The 17,942-nt window shown below is 36.8% G+C and overlaps 3 protein-coding genes, 1 non-coding gene and 1 pseudogene across 5 annotated transcripts; all 5 read right to left on the bottom strand.

The window, feature by feature from the left end:
• Positions 1 to 147: 147 nt before the first annotated feature.
• Positions 148 to 1,363, bottom strand: LOC113706265 (uncharacterized). The gene has a single exon (XM_072063142.1). The coding sequence runs from the start codon at positions 1,061 to 1,063 to the stop codon at positions 446 to 448; it is 618 nt and encodes a 205-aa protein (XP_071919243.1). The 5' UTR covers positions 1,064 to 1,363; the 3' UTR covers positions 148 to 445.
• Positions 1,364 to 3,258: 1,895 nt separating this feature from the next.
• On the bottom strand, positions 3,259 to 8,495 carry LOC113705671 (protein SEH1). 2 transcript variants are annotated; one of them, XM_027227590.2, is made up of 9 exons: positions 8,232 to 8,495; positions 7,642 to 7,753; positions 7,362 to 7,462; positions 5,663 to 5,740; positions 5,193 to 5,348; positions 4,610 to 4,722; positions 3,954 to 4,080; positions 3,450 to 3,612; positions 3,259 to 3,349 (listed from the first exon to the last, which is right to left on the bottom strand). In XM_027227590.2, exons 1-8 carry the CDS (start codon positions 8,388 to 8,390, stop codon positions 3,481 to 3,483), a joined length of 978 nt encoding a protein of 325 aa, XP_027083391.1. In that variant the 5' UTR covers positions 8,391 to 8,495; the 3' UTR covers positions 3,259 to 3,349; positions 3,450 to 3,480. The 2 variants fall into 2 exon arrangements, with proteins under 2 accessions (XP_027083391.1, XP_027083390.1); XM_027227589.2 differs by having other exon boundaries at positions 3,259 to 3,612; positions 8,232 to 8,494.
• On the bottom strand, positions 6,268 to 6,388 carry LOC113707528 (small nucleolar RNA snoR104). The gene has a single exon (XR_003452255.1). It is a non-coding gene; the product is annotated as a small nucleolar RNA snoR104 (small nucleolar RNA).
• A 451-nt stretch (positions 8,496 to 8,946) lies between the features above and the next one.
• On the bottom strand, positions 8,947 to 10,774 carry LOC140013330 (hydroquinone glucosyltransferase-like; annotated as a pseudogene).
• A 2,853-nt stretch (positions 10,775 to 13,627) lies between these two features.
• LOC113707453 (hydroquinone glucosyltransferase-like) lies at positions 13,628 to 15,435 on the bottom strand. Its single transcript, XM_072062313.1, has one exon. It carries the CDS (start codon positions 15,273 to 15,275, stop codon positions 13,845 to 13,847), a length of 1,431 nt encoding a protein of 476 aa, XP_071918414.1. The 5' UTR covers positions 15,276 to 15,435; the 3' UTR covers positions 13,628 to 13,844.
• Positions 15,436 to 17,942: the final 2,507 nt, after the last annotated feature.

Raw genomic sequence — 17,942 nt, 5'->3', positions numbered from 1 at the left:
GAATCGGTGCCTGGGCCGGTGCCGGTGCCGGTGCCGGTGCGGTTAAGGTCATTATAATGTGGTTCGCCTGTGATGTAGGAAAGAAGAAACTTTAGTCGGACAAAGTGCATATCTTGCTCCCGGCACATATTAAGGCACAAAGAAAAATTAAACGTAGAAGTGCCACATTCTGAGGAGAAAGGGGAAAAGGAACATGCAGCAATATTGTCCATCGTCCTATGAACTCAAACAAAACCCCATTTAACTACTAAGTCCTAATTACTGATCCCTGCTCACTCACCTAAATACCTGTCTGCCAATGGCTGGCTGAAACATGACCAAACCTTCAAAAACCCCAAAAAAAAAAAAATTGTAGACTTTCAGACCAACGATTGCAATTAACAATTGAATGACTTGTAAGATTGAAATCTTCTCCCCCGAAATATGTACCAACTAATTAGGCAGACTAGGAACTTGGAACTCGACCAGCACTGCTTTTCATCTGATTAGCGCGATCAACAACCTTCTTTTTCATCTCTTCCATATCTGCCATAAGTCGTTCAAGTTCATCAATCTCTAGATCATCAACTTTTGGCAAATTCCATGAGGCCATCACCTTTGACTTCGCCGCTGCTGCATGCCCCTCCACTCTCTTCTCCCCTTCTTGATTACTACTGTTATTCTTGTTGTTCTTCAACACCAAACCCTTCTCCTGACCAGCCTTCTCTTCGTCAGATCTTTTAGGAGTCTCTTTTTCATCTGCAGGTAGTGATAAAGACAAAGCCAGACTCACCTCCCGTTTGTTCTGATGGTGATCGCCTGGAGAAGTTTCGTTTTCTTGATGATTTTCATCAGGTTTCTGGGCCCTGTAGGCCATGTAACGCTGCAGGACGGAGTCAACTGTGGGATGTCCCCAGGCATACATGTTGCCGGCCAGGGAAAAAGTGACGATTCCAATCTCATAATTGCTAATATTGCAAAGTGCACTGGCTTTCTTGAACAGCCCTTGCCGCCTTTTCGTGAAAGTCACTTGTCTTTTTGATTTATCCTCAATTTTCACGATGTCCACTTTCTTTCTCACCATCTTTAACGTTTCTTGATCACAGAGAAGAATGGGGAGAAAAGTTTGTGGAGGCAGAGAGGAGGTGTCTATACATATATGTAGGGATACGTGTGAGTGCAATGCAATGTAAATCAGCAGATTCGTCGAATACCTACTGATTCTGGAATTCTAACTTTCCTAAAACATGTTTGCACGGTCGCTGCTTCTATCCCGGTGTTCTAGTAACAATCAAACAAACATCCTTGTTCATATCTAGGCTCTAGTAGTCGGTGGAACAAGTACACACAAGAAGGCTCAGCCCAATTATTTTGGGCATTCAGATGTTGGGCTTACAATTGAGGATAAAATCAGACACCAAGCACTAATTACGTAAAACATACAGACTGTGGATATACAATGAACAGTTTTGCTAGACTCCTACAGGCATCAGGATTTTTAATGGGAGTAGCTTAATACTTTATTTTAGGCATGTATAAGATTTATGCCGTTGGCTCAAAAACATTTCGTGCGATCTCATGAGATTACTACGTGGAAGACGAAAAAGTACGAGTAAATCTTATATATATATTGATAGAATATATATTATCACCTTCAGATCCATGATACATGCGGTGCTACTTAGGTTAATAATACAATACAATGTGAGACAATGTATACATTCTTATTGTATAGAAGATTAATCGAAAAAGTAAATAGGATAACTTACTTTTTACTTTGATTTAATGTTTTACCACATAACTCCAATATGGTTTAAAAATTTATACACAATCCACCCATGGTCTAGGCTAAAAACTAAATGTCAAAGTCAAACTAATAAATTAATAAATTAACTTTTTACTACTTTTTTTTCTTTTTTTGTCCAAATACAAAAAAAAAAAAGGAAAGAAAAGGACATAAAAATAGATAAATAAGAAATAGAAAATGTTAAATCTTTAAATGAAAATATTATTGTATGATTTTAAACCAAATCTTTAATAGTATTCTCTATTTGTTATTTATCTATTTTTTTTCCTTTCTTCTTTTTTGTATTTGGAGAAAGTTAAGATTTAGTAGGCCAAAAGTACAATCTTTCAAAATCATCTCTTATCTTCCCAAAGGAAAAAAAAATAAAAAAAAATAGACATGAAAAGAAAAAGAGAAAAAATAGTAGTGGAAAGTGAATTTGTCAATTTAACTGTTTCGCTTTGATTTTTTAATATTGATCATTAGTTTTAACAAAAAAAAAAAAAAAACTAATAATGATACTTTAACTCAAACTGTGACGGGACTATGTATAGGTTTTTAAACTATGGGGGGTAATATGATAAATCACCAAACCACATGCGGGTAAAAAATGATTTACCCAAGTAATATGCTTGTTTGAAGGACGGTTTCACACTGGTATTTGATATAAATTCATTGCTGTTTGTAGAAAGTAGAAAAAAATTTACTACATTACCTAAGCTAGTTTGCACAAGTCGTTGAGCCATAAGAGATGATGGATAGCGGAATTGGAATTGATCAAAGGCGTTGTTGATGGTCTCCGTTAAATGTTAATGGTTAAATTCAACCTTACTAAAGGTTAATTGTATTTCTTTTGTTTGCATCATCTGAAAAGGCAAAAACATTTGGTTCCTGCATATATATTCTGCTACAGAAGGGGGATAAAGTATGAAAATTTCCAGTGTTTGTGCATCTAGTAAACTATTCTTCCAACAGGAAATTGTAAGGGCTTGTAGTGATTGTGTTACAAGGTTTGCAGCACCACACTTGCAGTCAACCGAAGTAAAATTTACAAACTGAGGGTGTTCAAGAAATTGCCATTTCCTTCTTTAAAGACAAAATTCCAAAACAAATTCACAACAACAATTTTGTAAGAAGATTCAAGTAGTCAAAAGTCAAAAGTAGACGATTCATTCCGCGTAAAGAGTTCTACCTTCTGTTGTTTCTCGCTTTTGCTATCTCCAATTTTTTTTCCAGTATCGTTATTTTTGCATTGGCTTGGCCTAATAAAAGATCTTTGACTCCTTGTATTCGAACATATATATCCCAGTTTGAGGGTGGATTGAATTGAGTGATAAGATGGAAAGAATTATAAGTAAGAAATCCTGAAGTCAATCAAGGCCTTTCACTTGCGGAAAAAATCCCAATTTTCTGAATTTCGTCAAATCCATCAGGACCATCGGTCTCCTCTTCCCCAATATCAAGTAGATCACGTTATAGTGGACAAAGCAGAATGGTCCCAACTTCTCCAGTTGCCTGGTTAAAGGTATTATCATCGCTCTTGTAATTACCATCTTGTGGAGCCACATGTAACTGTCGTGAGAACTACATTTGCAATTTTACAGTCAAATATTAGCACAAGTGCCTCCAATCCAATTCGAATCCAAGAATTACAATCCAAGAGGAGTCAGAAAGACGAGCAAACCCAAATTCTGCATCTATAACAGTGAAGCAATCTAACTGGTTGGCTCAAATAGAGCCTGCTCATGCCAAACCCCATTTAGGTTAGATTGCCATAACTTGACAACTCCATCGCTGCCGGTGGTGGCCAATGTCATTCCGCTTATGTCCCACTCCATCTGCCAAACCTATACAAGAAATATAATGTTTTTGTCAACCCAAAAATAACTGGTGTGCCAGGTGAGCTGGAGGTTAAAGATGCAAGGATAAACAATTCAATGTAAAAACATTTCACAGTTCATACGTGCCAACTGACAATAAGATTTAGTAGAGAAAAATTTGTAAAGATTGGTAAAAGGTCCACGGACACAAAAGCATTGCAAAACCATATTGGGATTAGAGTGCAATATGATGTCACACCCAAAAGCCAGAAAAGCTGCACAAGTAGTTTCATACCACTATTCAGAATTGCTACCTAACACCTGAAAGGAAAATGACATCGGAGTACATAAGCTTTAGCAAATGGTACCTCGCCGTTATGACCTGAGAGCAAGGCAACCCTCTCCACGGAGAGCCTCCCATTAGGATCATGGTTTGATCCGACATGCCACATCGAAATTCCCTTGCAAGTTGCAACTGCTATCACTTCATATGGCCTGCACAAAGTACAATGCTCTTATCCACCATCATTAAACTTGAATATTTTAATCTGATTCTTATTCCAATTGCACCAATTAAGTAAAGGATCTGAGGTCCAGTGAGATGATAAAGTCCAGACTCATGTCTTGGTAGCATATAGTAGTTTTGGCTAACTGATAATGTGCTATGGTAGTCCTTGCAGCTTTATAAATGGTTTAATGTGCTCCACAATTTCAAATTATTAAATTTAACATAGGTGAAAGCATTGGAATGCTTCAAGATCTAAATCACCTATAACTTTTTCATAACCAAAATCTTGCTTTAGAAGTCAAAAGAACGGAACAGAAATGTTGGATCAAGTGCCTTATGACAAAGTAGACTAATCATAACCTAAAATTGTCACATCAATAAATTGCTATCTAGCTTTATCTCCTTGCTGTTTTGATTCCATGCTCTTGAAAGCTAATCTCAAATCAGAAAAACCAAATCCTATTAGGGATCTCATGTATAAAGGACAAATTCATGAAATGAACAGCTGTATGCCACCTTCCAATATTTGGTGCCCATTCAACAGCAAAAACTTGATCACCCTTATCTTCTGGCAAAGCTAATTCAGCAACAGGTAGCCATCTCTGGTGATCCTGATCAAATTCCCAAACCTGTGGAAGCCTATAAAAAGGTCATACAATGGAAACCTCCAGGGCCAGTCTCACCCGGCATTTCGTTGTTCACTCAATACTTGGACAATGATGATTTTCAATTGGACAAGATAAAAAATCTCAATTAACACATACAGTGCCACCCCTCACATTTAACAGAAATGGAAGCTACCTCATGATAATGCATCACCATATGGACCAACATATGTGCATTTCATGCAATAACAACTATGGGACATTTAAGGCATGCACAAGCTTAACAGTTAAACAATTGACAGGATCCTCTTCATACAACAAACAGCACACTGTGAGAAACTAAACATTTGTAACTAGTTATTCTAATAATAAACTATGTGAACAAACAAGGTTTGATGCTGAATATCAAACAGGTAAAAGAGTCAAAACCTTATGTTTCCATCAAGTGGCTGTAGCGTGAGGTGAAGAAAGAAGGAAGAAAGAATCTGTAATACCTTAGAGGAATTGAGTTGCGGAATATCTGAATTGAAACCCAAAACAAAGCTTGACTGCTGGAGTTCACCCCTTTGAGGATTCCAACACATTGCTGCAGACAAGCACGAAGGTCTACCAAATTTGGATGTAGATTCAATGACATTCTGAAATTCAGCCTACAAGGACAATATTCAGATCCACCATTCTCAAAAGATCAAAATATCATGTTTGTTAATGTGAATATTAAAAGTCTTCCAGCACATACAAGTATTAGGATCTGAAGGTGCAGCGGGCAGGGGAAATCTACTCAATACTTGAACCATGAATATTATTAAAAAAAAACAAGGAAAGAGAGAATAAAGGGAAAAAGGAGAACAATTGCTATAAGACACAAAAGCCTTGGAACTCCGAAGATGACAGAAATCGCAGCAATACTTGCTGTGACTAGTTTGCAGTAATATAAAGTAATTAAGTGATATAGAACAACCACCTGAAGTTGCCAATTTATCAAATCCAGGGGATCAAGGAGATCAAAGATTTTCACTTGGCCATCTGAGTATGCAGCAACCTGGAAAAGACACAAAAGTGACATAATTAAGCAGCTTGTTGCACATATGGAATAAATAACAGCAGGAACGAAAAAAAAAACTCAAATTTAAATTAGTTATATTAGCTAAGCCAGAGCAGTTCAATCATAAGATAAGAATGGAGATTAGCAGAACTGTAAATGTTTTGAACTCCAGGAGGGGGGCAAAAGTCAACTCTTTCTTGCAAAAACTCCTTTAAGAAGATACAGGGGGAGTAAAGAATGAGTAGCATAAGAATGGCAGAGTCATGGAATATGTCTCTCCTTATTCATTCAATAGGGCAGGGCTGAATGATTCCCTCATCCTGTTAGAAAAATTTTGCCTAAATATACATCAGAGCATCGCATCAGGAGTTCTACTATTAGCCCATTTCCTTTTGGTGATTAATTAAGTCCATTGAAAGTCACAAAAATCATCCAAAGGTTCCTTAATGAGAAATAGGAAGCCAGCCACAGATGTATATACAGCAGAAACAACACTGCATTGTCATTAAACTGGTGCATATACACCCTGTACCTCAGAATTGAGCGTACAAGAACTCTACTTGTTGAGTGCTGCAAGTAGACAATTACAGAGGTTTTACTATAGGAAGATTGTATCAGGTAGCATCTCACTTTCAGAAGCTACCCTTCTTTCCTTCGAGATGTACACATGACTAACACAACTTTATCAGGAACATTTATTATCAATATTCATAAAAGAAGCTTTGTGTAGTGAATGGAAGGATAACAAGTCTTTTCTTCCATATGTACACAAAAAAGCAATGCAACCTTAACAGGCACTACAAATTTTTGAACAACAACCTACAGAATAATGACTTAATATAGAGTAGAAAAAGCACTCAACATATGTAGCCTGTGTTCATAACCCTATAAACTTACTTTTAAGTACCATTAAGTGAACAACAAAGCATTCACTCATTGGCTAATTGGAGTTTTTCCTTCAACAACAAATAAAACCCAAAAAGAAGGGGGCCACTTAAAAGCCACACACTGATGCAGAACCAAAAAACAAAGAAGGGGGCCACTTACGAGGCACATAGTGATGCAGAAAAATAGAAAAACCTTACAAGTTATTTCGGCTCAGAAATTGGAATTTGTAATTCCCATTGCCCCACTACTAGAAATTTCAATGTAGAGTAGCAATGGTTATTAAATATCCAGAAACAGTTTCTCAATTTTTTCAAGTACAATATACAGTGTCACTGCAAACAAGGCTTAAGAGTGTTATATCAGGCATGCTGGATTATTCAAGCTTCAAAGACTAGGTAAAACATAGCATGAGGAATCAATGCGGCAAAAAAATACAGAGTAACTTCTTCAACACATTGATACAGTAATAGACAATATATCTAAGAGATAATTCTATCAGTAATTTCCCCATTGATCACACATGCATCAGAAAGTACAAATAATGAGAAAAGATGTTACCGGGCCTTCTTCAATATAATTACAATGTAATACTCTGCAGACTATTAGATTTTGGTGGTTGAAGAAATGCAGAACTTTTAGTTCTTCCTTTTGCTATAAGCCCTTGTCAATTGTTCATGACATGACAGGCATAATGAGATTGAAGTCGTCAACAACTAAGTCCAAAACTTACCAATTTCAAACATGTGGCAAAGACTCCAAATTGAATGTCTAAAACTCGACTTGAGTTCCTGTCAAAGCGTTTGCACAGCTTCCACTGGAGAATATCAGCATCTAAAGAATTACCAAACGAATAGAATGATGAGAGTCAGGTTACATGGTCTAAGATTAAACATTTGATGCACTGATTGGTCCTACTAAACAAGCCCAGCATTTCAAAAGATTGTGGTAACAATTTTCATTTAGGACTATAACTTCAAGGATAAACACCGTGTATTAAACTCAATAAGTACCTTCCACAACTTCTTCCCACAATGAATAACTTCCATCAGAGCAAATGCAGGCAACTGCGTCTCCAAACTCTGGGGGAACCCAGACAATTTTCAGAATGCTTGTTTCTTGCACCTAATTTGCATAAGAAATTGCATCATGTTTGGAATTTGGATCTCAGACAAATGCAACATCAGAATACAGCAGTTGACCATATAAAGAACAAACAACTAATTTGAGTGTTTAAGTTCACAGAAACATCAACTCCAAAGCTACAACTTTAGAAAATGAAGCATTTCCACTACAGTGAAAGTTCCTTTTATTTTTCTTTATTGCCTCAGAGCAGTGATAAGAAGAACTACACCCAGAAATGTTACTTTCTCAACACAGAAAACCCTGCTCAACGAGTAAGTTTTCGAATAAGTTTTTGTCACTAAAATCTATATCCTTTTCACAAATTAAACAAAACCCAACAAAATCTTCAAGAAAAGATGATTATTAACTTAACAATTTAAAGCCCACTGCATTTATAGCAGCAACTAGCAAATTGCACATTAAAAAAGGCAAAAAGAAGAAAGGCAAGAAATGGGTGCAGTAAATTTTTGTGACGCACCTTAAATCTGGAAGTGCAGGTGAAGGATGAAGAAGCTGGATCCTTTGAATCGTAAATGGCTAATGTCCCATTGATGGAGCCAGCAGCTAGTCTCTGCCCACTATAATTCCAAGCTGTACAAGTAGTATCCTGATCCAGTGTCAGTAGTGTCTCCTCCATCTGCTGATCCTAAACCCCTTTCTCAGATTTTTCTCTAGGGTTTTAGGTTTTTGGGTTCATTTGAAAATTTTAATGTTCTCTACTAGGTAATTGGTTTACATGCTATGATTGAAGATTACTCATATGGCCCTGGGTTGGGCTGCTTTTAATTCTGTCTCTCTAACGGGCCCAGTGACTAAGGGCTCTCTCTGCTCTTTTCGGCATTTTAGGAGGATGCAAATACTCCTTTGAAGGAGAATGCTGTGGGCTGAATACTTAGCTTGATTAATATTCAAAAGTTTGGGAGTGATCAAGGTTTTGTTTGATAATCTAATTCAATACTTAAAATTAATGAATTCAGTTCTTAATATGTTCAAACGCGTTTGAAAATAAAAAATTGAATATATGAATTAATTAAGTGGTAAAATTTACTCTCAAAAATAAATGATAAACTATTTACTTATTACTAAATATGATATACATTTAAATGTATTTGATTTAATAACTTAACAATTTAATAATTTAATGGATTCCAATTTTATTTTTCAGATTTCAGTTTTATCAAACGGACCTCAAGTGTAAGTCTTGAAGTGATGCTACATTAAAACAAGCTTAATTCCTTAATCCAGCTCATCTTTTCAAGAGTTAAAACAAGCTCGATTCCTCAATGGAGCTCCTTTTTTTCTTGTAAAAGAAACATGGAAACCGTTGATTTATAAGTCACCCTGGACAAAATTTCAGAGTTGGTGGTGGACTGTGATGTAGAAGAATTTTACTTTTGCACGTTAAAGGAACTCCATCGATGAGCCACTTCAGCAAGTGCCTTAACCGATGATCCATCCTCTCTCAAAGCCCTTGCAGCTGCACCTTTAAGATCTTTCATCTTGAGCCCAAGTCCTTTTCCTTCTTCTCCTCCAATTAGGCCTTTTGCCAATCTTGCAACTTCTTCTTTCCCCACCAGTCCATTTTCATCCACCTTAACCCTCAAGGCAACCTTCCAATCTTCAGTTAACAATACAGCATTCATCTGTTGCTCAGCATAAAAGTGGCCATGCAATCAAAGGCACCCCATGCACTATGCTCTCCAGAACTGAGTTCCACCCACAATGAGTAAGAAAACCCCCAGTTGCACCATGGCTGAGGACTTGAATTTGAGGAGCCCATGAGGCTACCACAAGACCCTTCTCTTTAGTCCTCTCTGAAAACCCCTCGGGAAGAACATCGACAGGCTTTCCACGCTTTCGACACCAAAAAAGGCTGCGAATTCATTTGGGCTTCTAACAGCCCAAAGAAATCTCTCTTCACTCATTTCCAGTCCAAAAGTCAATTCATTCAACTACTTCTGAGACAACGTTCCCCCGCTCCCAAACGAAACAAACAAAACCGACCCCTCCGGCTGCTCATCAGACAATATCCTGGCGATTCAGATTCGTGTATTCCGCGTGATGATATTAATCATATTAATATATTATACCGCTGCCTTGAACCAACGGTCCAACCGGATAAACCGGTGGTTTCAAGGACAATACTCTACCTACCTTCAGAGCCCGAATTGGAACCGGTTCCAAGTCCATAAAACTATTAATCAATATCCCTTGTGCTGAATTGTAGCGGTCGCGTATCTGCAGCAACCTTTTGTAGGCCTTACCCTTCCTATCTTGAACCGGGTCCATGAAGTCCTTCCCGTGCAACAGGAAACACCCGGGTAACTCGATTGGTTCAGGCAAGTCCCTATATTCGCCGGGGTAAATTTTATCCAGCTCCGGCATATGCAAGACCAAGGAGAAGCACGTAGCTGTGGTGGGATAGAATACATAAGATGGGATGCCAAATTCTTTTGCCACATCAATTGCTGAAAGACTAAAAAGATCAACAACCAATGCACAAATACGAGTACAACTACATGATGATGACCCAATTGAGAAATTAGTTCCAACTAACGCGCGGCGGGGGGACGGGAGCGAGCGGTTTACGGTCAGTGAAATGCGGACTTCAACAGGAGTGTCTTCTGTGAGGTCATGGATGTTTACCGGAGGAAGAAAGATGGAGTTGATGCTAGGAATTCAAGGAAGGCCTTCTAGGCATTGGTAGGAGAACCGTCGGTGGGGATTATGAAGGTTATGGAGAAGTTATGGTGTAAGGCAAGACGTTTGTTTGGCGAGCTCAGTGAAGGGAATGAGGTGACCCAGTCCTGGACCTGGAAGTATGATGATGTGAGGTTGAAGATGACGAGCTTCTTCCTGTTTTGTGGTTTCCATGGTGATTTTATTAAATATTGTGTGGAATGAGGAATTACAGAATCACTCGCTACTATATACTCAATAGGTAATGGAATGAGTCTGCCTATTTTTTAGATTCCTTTTCAGATGGCAACGCATCCACCAATACATGCATCGCATGCTCTATCTTCTCGGTGTTTTGGGTACTGTGCCAGTTTCTTGAAAGTAAGACTGTATTGCCTTGTTTGGATCGTGATTTTTTACGGAAAATTTTTTATATTTTTTGGAAATGTATTTTTAATTATATATATATATATATATCAAATCATCATAATATATATTTTTATAAAAATTTTTAAAAATAACAATCCAAACGATAATGATTGAGAAGAAGAATATGCACAAGTCCTTCAATACATAAGAGAAAAATAGTGAGACGAATATGAAAAGAAAAAACGTCAAAAATATCTGTGGTCTGTCCAAATTCAGACCCGAAATGTAACAGTGTTGAATACATGAACGAAATGTAGCAATCACATTCGTCTTGCAATTTAAATCAGTTGCTAGTGAAATCTCTTCCGTGGATATATTCTTCTTAAACCATTATTTGCGTTTTCGAGCTTTCTTATGATCATAATTTCTTCCTAGACTTTGAGATGTGGACCGAGTCTGGGGATGGGGATGGGGACGGAGGCGGGCACCCTCCCCACGGGGGGTCATTGGAGCGTGGGCGGGGGGAATTTTTTCTCCCCGTTTAGAAACGGGCATTTGAAAATATATATATATATATGTACATAATTATATATATATTGATATTTTCAATTATACTATTAATTATACATGTCTATTAATAAAAATTATTAATTATTTATACTAACTTTATTAATATATTTATGTTAAATTCTTAACTACACTTAATACAATAACATTTTTTTCAAAAAAAAAATACAATAATAATTTAGTGATTGTATTTGTATCAAAAGTGAAAACTTGGTTATTTTAGTTATATTTCTTTTATCATATTAGATTGTATTCAAATAACCTTTGTTTAATTATTTTTATGAGTTTCAATTGTAAAATTATAATGAATAATAATTTGGTGATGTGTTAATATTTTAGTACTTAATTATTTGTTCAAATTTAATTATAATGAAATTACATAATAAAATTTAATTTTAATATTTTCCCGTGGTGCCCTGCGAGGGAAGCGGAGCGGGACGGGGGACGGGGCGAGGTGTCCCCCGCCCCATTGCCACCCCTAGACAGAGACACATTGGTGTTGTGTTAGGAACATTATACCAAAGTTACATTACCTATACATGGATGCACTCATTTTGCAATGTACATTTATTGGGAACACAATATCAAATCAATGCTGCTTTAGTTTGCATTAAATACAGAACAATACTTTTTGCTGAGTATTAGTTTGCATCAAGCATAGAACAATACTGAAATATAAGAATTGGACATGCTTTTTTGTTGGTACAATAATAAACTACTTTTTCCCACATATTCTTTATATGTGTCAACTATCTTTCGTTGCATTTTTAGATGGCTAACAAAACTGAATGCTTCACTTTCTTTTCTGTTTCATCTCATAACAGTCAATAGTGTATCATGACATTAAGTAAAAATTTTAACTAACGGAGTATAACACATAGGCCAGCATATCTTAGAAAAGAAAACATCATAATGCTTAGAGCATTCATGAGTCTAATGGAGGACAAAATATGTGTACCAACATAAAAAGCACGAAAAAGTTTATGAGTGATAATAGTTGAAATGTTCTTACCAAAAAAAAAGTAGGGATAATTTCAAAATCCTCCCTTGAGGTTTTTGACAATTTCACTCAGTTCCTCTCAAATTTTGAAATTTTCATTTAGCTCTCTTATTTGAAACTTTTGTGTAACATGTAATCCCAAATCAAAAAAAGGTAGAATAGGAAAATAATTGTTGGAGAGAGAACGTAAATTGGCATAAAAAATGCCCTTACCAATTGTTACAACGATTGTTTTGAGAAACTATTAAATGGATTAAAACTAGGCAAAAAAAATCAAAAGTCTGGAGGTAATTTTCAAAAATATGTAGCAAATGCATTAGCAAATTTTAGATGATTTGACTAACTAAATTCTAAATTTGCAAAGCAACTCAACAAAATATAAAGGCCAACATTAAAAACTTTTAAAAAATTAAATGATATAGCACACTTTTTTAATAGTACGTAATTACTATTAGAAAAGTGTGCCATCTAGATTTGGAGGAGAAATTCACACCAACTTGCTAAAGACAAATGGCCAAATTTTTATTTTTTTTCTTCAAATATAGTCCAATAGCGATTTTTGTAGGTATTGTTTAATTAATCTCACTAAATACTTAGGATATAATAGTCATTTTGCCACACATTATATTAGCAATTGATCCCAATTCCCTATTAGGGGAGATATTTGAGATTTTCAGAAGTTAAAGGGAGGCAAATGAAATTGTCAAAAACCTTAGAGAAAGTTTCTGAAATTTTACCAAAAAAATAATAAGACGAACAATAATACTCCCTCTCCGTCCCAATTATTTAGTTATGTTTTGGAAATCCAACTTTTTAAGAATAGTGGTTTACTTGTGATATTTGTACTTCTCTTTCTAATTTTTCTCTTACATATAATTAGAAAGAAACATTATATTAAAAAAAGATACTGTTCTTTGAATTTTCTAACATAACAAATGTTTTTGGACATTAAAAAATGAAAAGTATGATATTTTCTTTCAGTGTAACGACGAATAGAGCAGTTGAAATGTCACCTCCTGCCCAGTTGCTTTCTGTGCTGACATCCAACGGCCAGCCCTACCATTTCTTCTTTCCTCTATTTTAATGCATCTTTTCAATTTTACCATTCTGAAAGCTGAAAGGAAGGGGCAGCTTAGGAGCTGGACGACATTAAGTTCATTGTCTGTATTTTCTTTTCTGTCTTCTTTTGTAAATTGTTGTGGTTCATTCCACTGGAGGGGATCCGAGGGAATTTGAATTCATCAACCGGGCCTAATAAATTGAAGAGAAAAATACTAGGAAGGAATTAGCTTAGGAAGCAAGCGTAGTGTAAATGGAAACTAGAAAGAAAAGATCCAAAACTAGCTAGCTAAGATCCAAAACAAATTTGAATTCATCCCAAAGATCCTAACAAATTTCTAGTTTCTAGAGCACTCGAACAGGAAAGCAACTAGCTAGCCAAGAGTACATTCAACAATTGGTGGTGTTCCGTAATTGTCACTTAGATTTCAAGACACTCATCTTCTGAGCCACCTGGGCAAGTGAGATTGAAGAAGAGCCATCCAGTTCGAAAGCTCTAGCAGCAGCATCCTTGAGTTGTTTCATCTTATCTCGAACATCCTTTCCTTCATCTCCTTGAATTAGATCTTTTGCGAGTTTTGCAATTTGTTCTCTCCCCACAAGTCCGATTTTATCCGCCTTGACCTTTAAGGCAGCCTTCAAATCTTCAGTCAACACAACAGCATTCATCTTTTGCTCCGCATAAAGTGGCCATGCAATCAAAGGCACTCCATGGACAATGCTCTCCAAAACCGAGTTCCAACCGCAATGACTCACGAACCCTCCGGTTGAACCATGGCTCAGGACTTGAATTTGAGGAGCCCATGAGGGAACCACTAACCCCTTTTCTTTTGTTCTCTTCAAAAACCCTTTTGGAACAAAATTCAAAGGATTATTCACGCTTTTGTTGGTAAAGAACGCAGCATTTGCAGCGGTTTGATGCGGGCTTCGAACAATCCAGAGAAATCTTTGTTCACTCATTTCCAGACCGAAAGCCATTTCATTTATTTGCTCCTGGGACAGAGTTCCTCCGCTGCCCAAACAAACGAATAAAACCGACTTTGTTGGCTGGTTATTTAACCATTCCAAACAACCTGATGATTCCGGAACAACCTCGTTTATTGATCTTGTCTGAATCAACGGTCCAACTGGATAAATCGGTGGTTTAAACCATCCCTCTTCTTTCAAAGCCTTGAGAGCACCGAATTCCAACTCCACAAAACTGTTAATCAGTATCCCATCGGCGGAACCATATTCCTTGCATAATTCGAGAAGAAGATTATAAGCATCATTCTTCCTCTCCTGAATAGCATCAAGAAAGTCTTTCCCGAGCAGTGGAACACATCCGGGTAACACCACTGCTTCGGTCAAGTCCCTATACTCACATGTATAGGTTTGATCAAGCTTTGGCAAATGTACGAGTAAGGAAAAGGACATTGCAGTCGATGTGAAAAACATGTAGGATGACATGTTTAAATCCCTAGCCAATCGGAAAGCATTTGAACCAAAAAGATCAACCACTAGAGCTGAGATAGGACGTGAGCATGGCTTGGTTATTAGCAACTGAAATAATGCATCGTGAATTGCGGGAAGAGATCGAGAAATGGTGAGGGCGATACGGGTTTCGACCCTGGTATCCTCAGGGAGGTCGTCGAAACTAACCGAAGGAAGGTAGATGGGAGTTATGGTTGCGGGTAGTGATTGAAGATAGGATTTTTGGGCGCTCATGGGTGAACCGTCTGAGGGAAGTATAAGAGTGACTAAGAAGTTATGGTGAAGAACAAGTCGTTTGGCGAATTCAGTGAGAGGAATGAGATGACCCATTCCTGGAGATGGTAAAAAGGCTATGTGAGATTGTATGGTTTCCATGGTGGAATCGGCTGTTGATGGAAGATGATTGTTATTGCTTAGGCCCTGATGCTTATAGCCAAAATTCTCAATTCTTGTTCTCTATTTATTGGTCCTTGAGACAGGATATTTTTCTTTTTTAAGAAGAAGAAAGTGTGGTTTGATTCGGTTTCAATCACCGCTGTAGATCAAGAAACGCCTCCTAAATCATAGATCATTTATAGAGCTTCTTGCAAATCATTACCGATACAATATTTACATTAGCAGCGAAATTCAAACATACATTAACATGACCCTCACATCAACCTTTTTATGAATAAATGGTTTATTTTTTTCAATTGAGCCTACTTATATATATATATATATATATATATATATATATATATATTTGGTGATGGTGCAAAGACCGGAAATTTCGTACTCAAATGTCTCTACCCACGTCCTAACTTCTGTAATACATCTATGTGTATCATTTTCAATTGAACATTTCTACTGCAAAGTGTGTTTGATGCATAGATTTTTCTAAATATTATTTTATTTGCATTATAAACACATTTTTTCTATCTTTATACATTTTTAATTATTTTTTATTTTACAAACATTACATCACAACAACGGTTACATGAATTATTCAAACTAATATTTTTTTCAAATAATCATTCTTTTCAAAAGAAATGAAGGCTAAATTTTTGAATACAATAAAGCCTTTATATATAAAAAAGTAGGTGCATTTTAAATGCAAATGATTTTGCATATTTATATATTTCGTATTCGTTTCCTTCAAATTTTAGCCTGGTCTGGTATTGAAAAAAAATAATGCTTTGATTTAACTAATCATTTCATTGATGAAACTGTATGAATTTTATCTGTTCGTCTATCCGTCACTTCGGTTGTTAACTTGTTAGTGAAAGTCAGCATATCTTTTAGGTTGAGCCGTGGGTTTCCCTTAGGTAGTGTGTGTGTGTACTATTTATGGTTGTTGGTGGATAAGGAAAATCATGGAATGGTTAAAAGCCGTTGGTGAGCCTTTGACAATAGTCTTGGTGTTTCCCCTCCCCCTTTCCCTCTATTCCACATCGATTGTGAGTGGTGTGTGTACTACTTAAAATCCTCAGTGTAGCCTGAAAGTCAGCATGCCTTTTGGATTGGATTGTGAGTTTTCCTTAAATAGTGTGTGTGTTATTTATAGTCGTTGATGGTTGTTAACTTGTTAGTGTTTGTATGAAGGTTGGAGGTCAAAATCCTTTTATTTCCCACTCTTTCTGGTATGCCATCGTTGTCTTATCCATTGCAAAATGAATCTGCAAATGATACTAAAATTGACGACAGAACAAACACCACTTAAATGGGTTTCTGATAAGTAGGCCATAGGCCTGAATCATTTTTAGGGGTTTACAATTCACTCAAATGTGTTGCCCACAAAACGGCTGCATTGGGCTGTCTTCTGTATCTCTTAATTGGGGTAGGATCCTAACTATGTCCTGAAGATGGCTGATGGGTGGGGCATTTTGGTATTAACATGCTCCTGCGCGATAGGACATGTCCGTGCGCTTTTAAGTTCAAGTTGCCCTAAAAAAAAACAAAAAAAAGGTATTAGTTCACGTTTGGGTGTTTGGAATTGAGCGAACCAAAAATTGAGGCTATGTATGGGTTCTAATTTCTTGGAAAAAATTATATTTCAAATACAAAATCTGCAGCGGGTGCTTTAGTGTATTTGTGGGTGCTCAATTGTCCTAGACAACTTAGCCATCACAAGGGACTTAAGTGTTTTTTTTTGAAAAAGAAACTTAAGTGTTTTTTTTTTGAAAAAAAAACAAAGAATTCAAACTTTGACTCCCATAAATATAGGTGTCTTTGTGGCGACTTGACTACCACAAGACACTTAGATCAGGCCCTTACTGCATTTATTTGGCCTGGTAATGGTTTAGTATCTATCCCATTGCAGGCAAGGCGTAGGTGTAGTTTGTGATGATCGATCAAAAAATTATATACATACAAAGTCTATAATAACAGCAGCCCAAAAATATTCCAAGAAAAGAAATAACTTAAAAATTTTCAAATATAACTCAACACACCTTTCTTTCTTTACCACTACCCCTACTTCCAGCCACCACCAGTTCCAACCTTTTGCCACCATCACCCACACCTTGGCAACCTCTCCTCTTCCTTCACCACCGCCCAACCTCCTCTTCTCTCTTCTATCTCTTCTTCTCATTTTCCACCACCACCCCTCCCTTTCCCTATTCTTTCTTTTTCTCCTCTCTCTCCCTACAACTAGAAGGTGAATAGATGCACGAGAAAGGACGGGACGAAAAATGAGAGGGAAGAAGAAAAAGAACAGTTAAGAGTGAGAAGAGAGAGGAAACAGGCCTGGTGGTGGCTAGAGAAGAGAAGGTGGAGAGAGGTTGGTGAACCCTTGTGTCAGGGAAGATAAAAATATTTTTGAATAGGCCTTAACAAAGTTTTAAATTTTAAAAATATTTGCAAAAACATTTATAATAAAAGTTTTTAATCTAAGCCCTATGGACCCTGAAATTTCGAAGGAAGGGACTCCTCCTAATTCCTAACCAGGCTGGAGTTCTACTACAGCCACAAAACTCTCAGTCGCCTGATGTAATTTGGGAAGCATAATGGCGATAGTAGTGCACTCTTTTGATTTGCTTTGGCACTGGCTTTTCTTTCTCTGGT

This window comes from Coffea arabica, chromosome 8c (assembly GCF_036785885.1).
Source record: "Coffea arabica cultivar ET-39 chromosome 8c, Coffea Arabica ET-39 HiFi, whole genome shotgun sequence".
NCBI classification, from domain to species: domain Eukaryota; kingdom Viridiplantae; phylum Streptophyta; class Magnoliopsida; order Gentianales; family Rubiaceae; genus Coffea; species Coffea arabica.
This window is presented reverse-complemented; position numbering and strand designations above follow the sequence as displayed.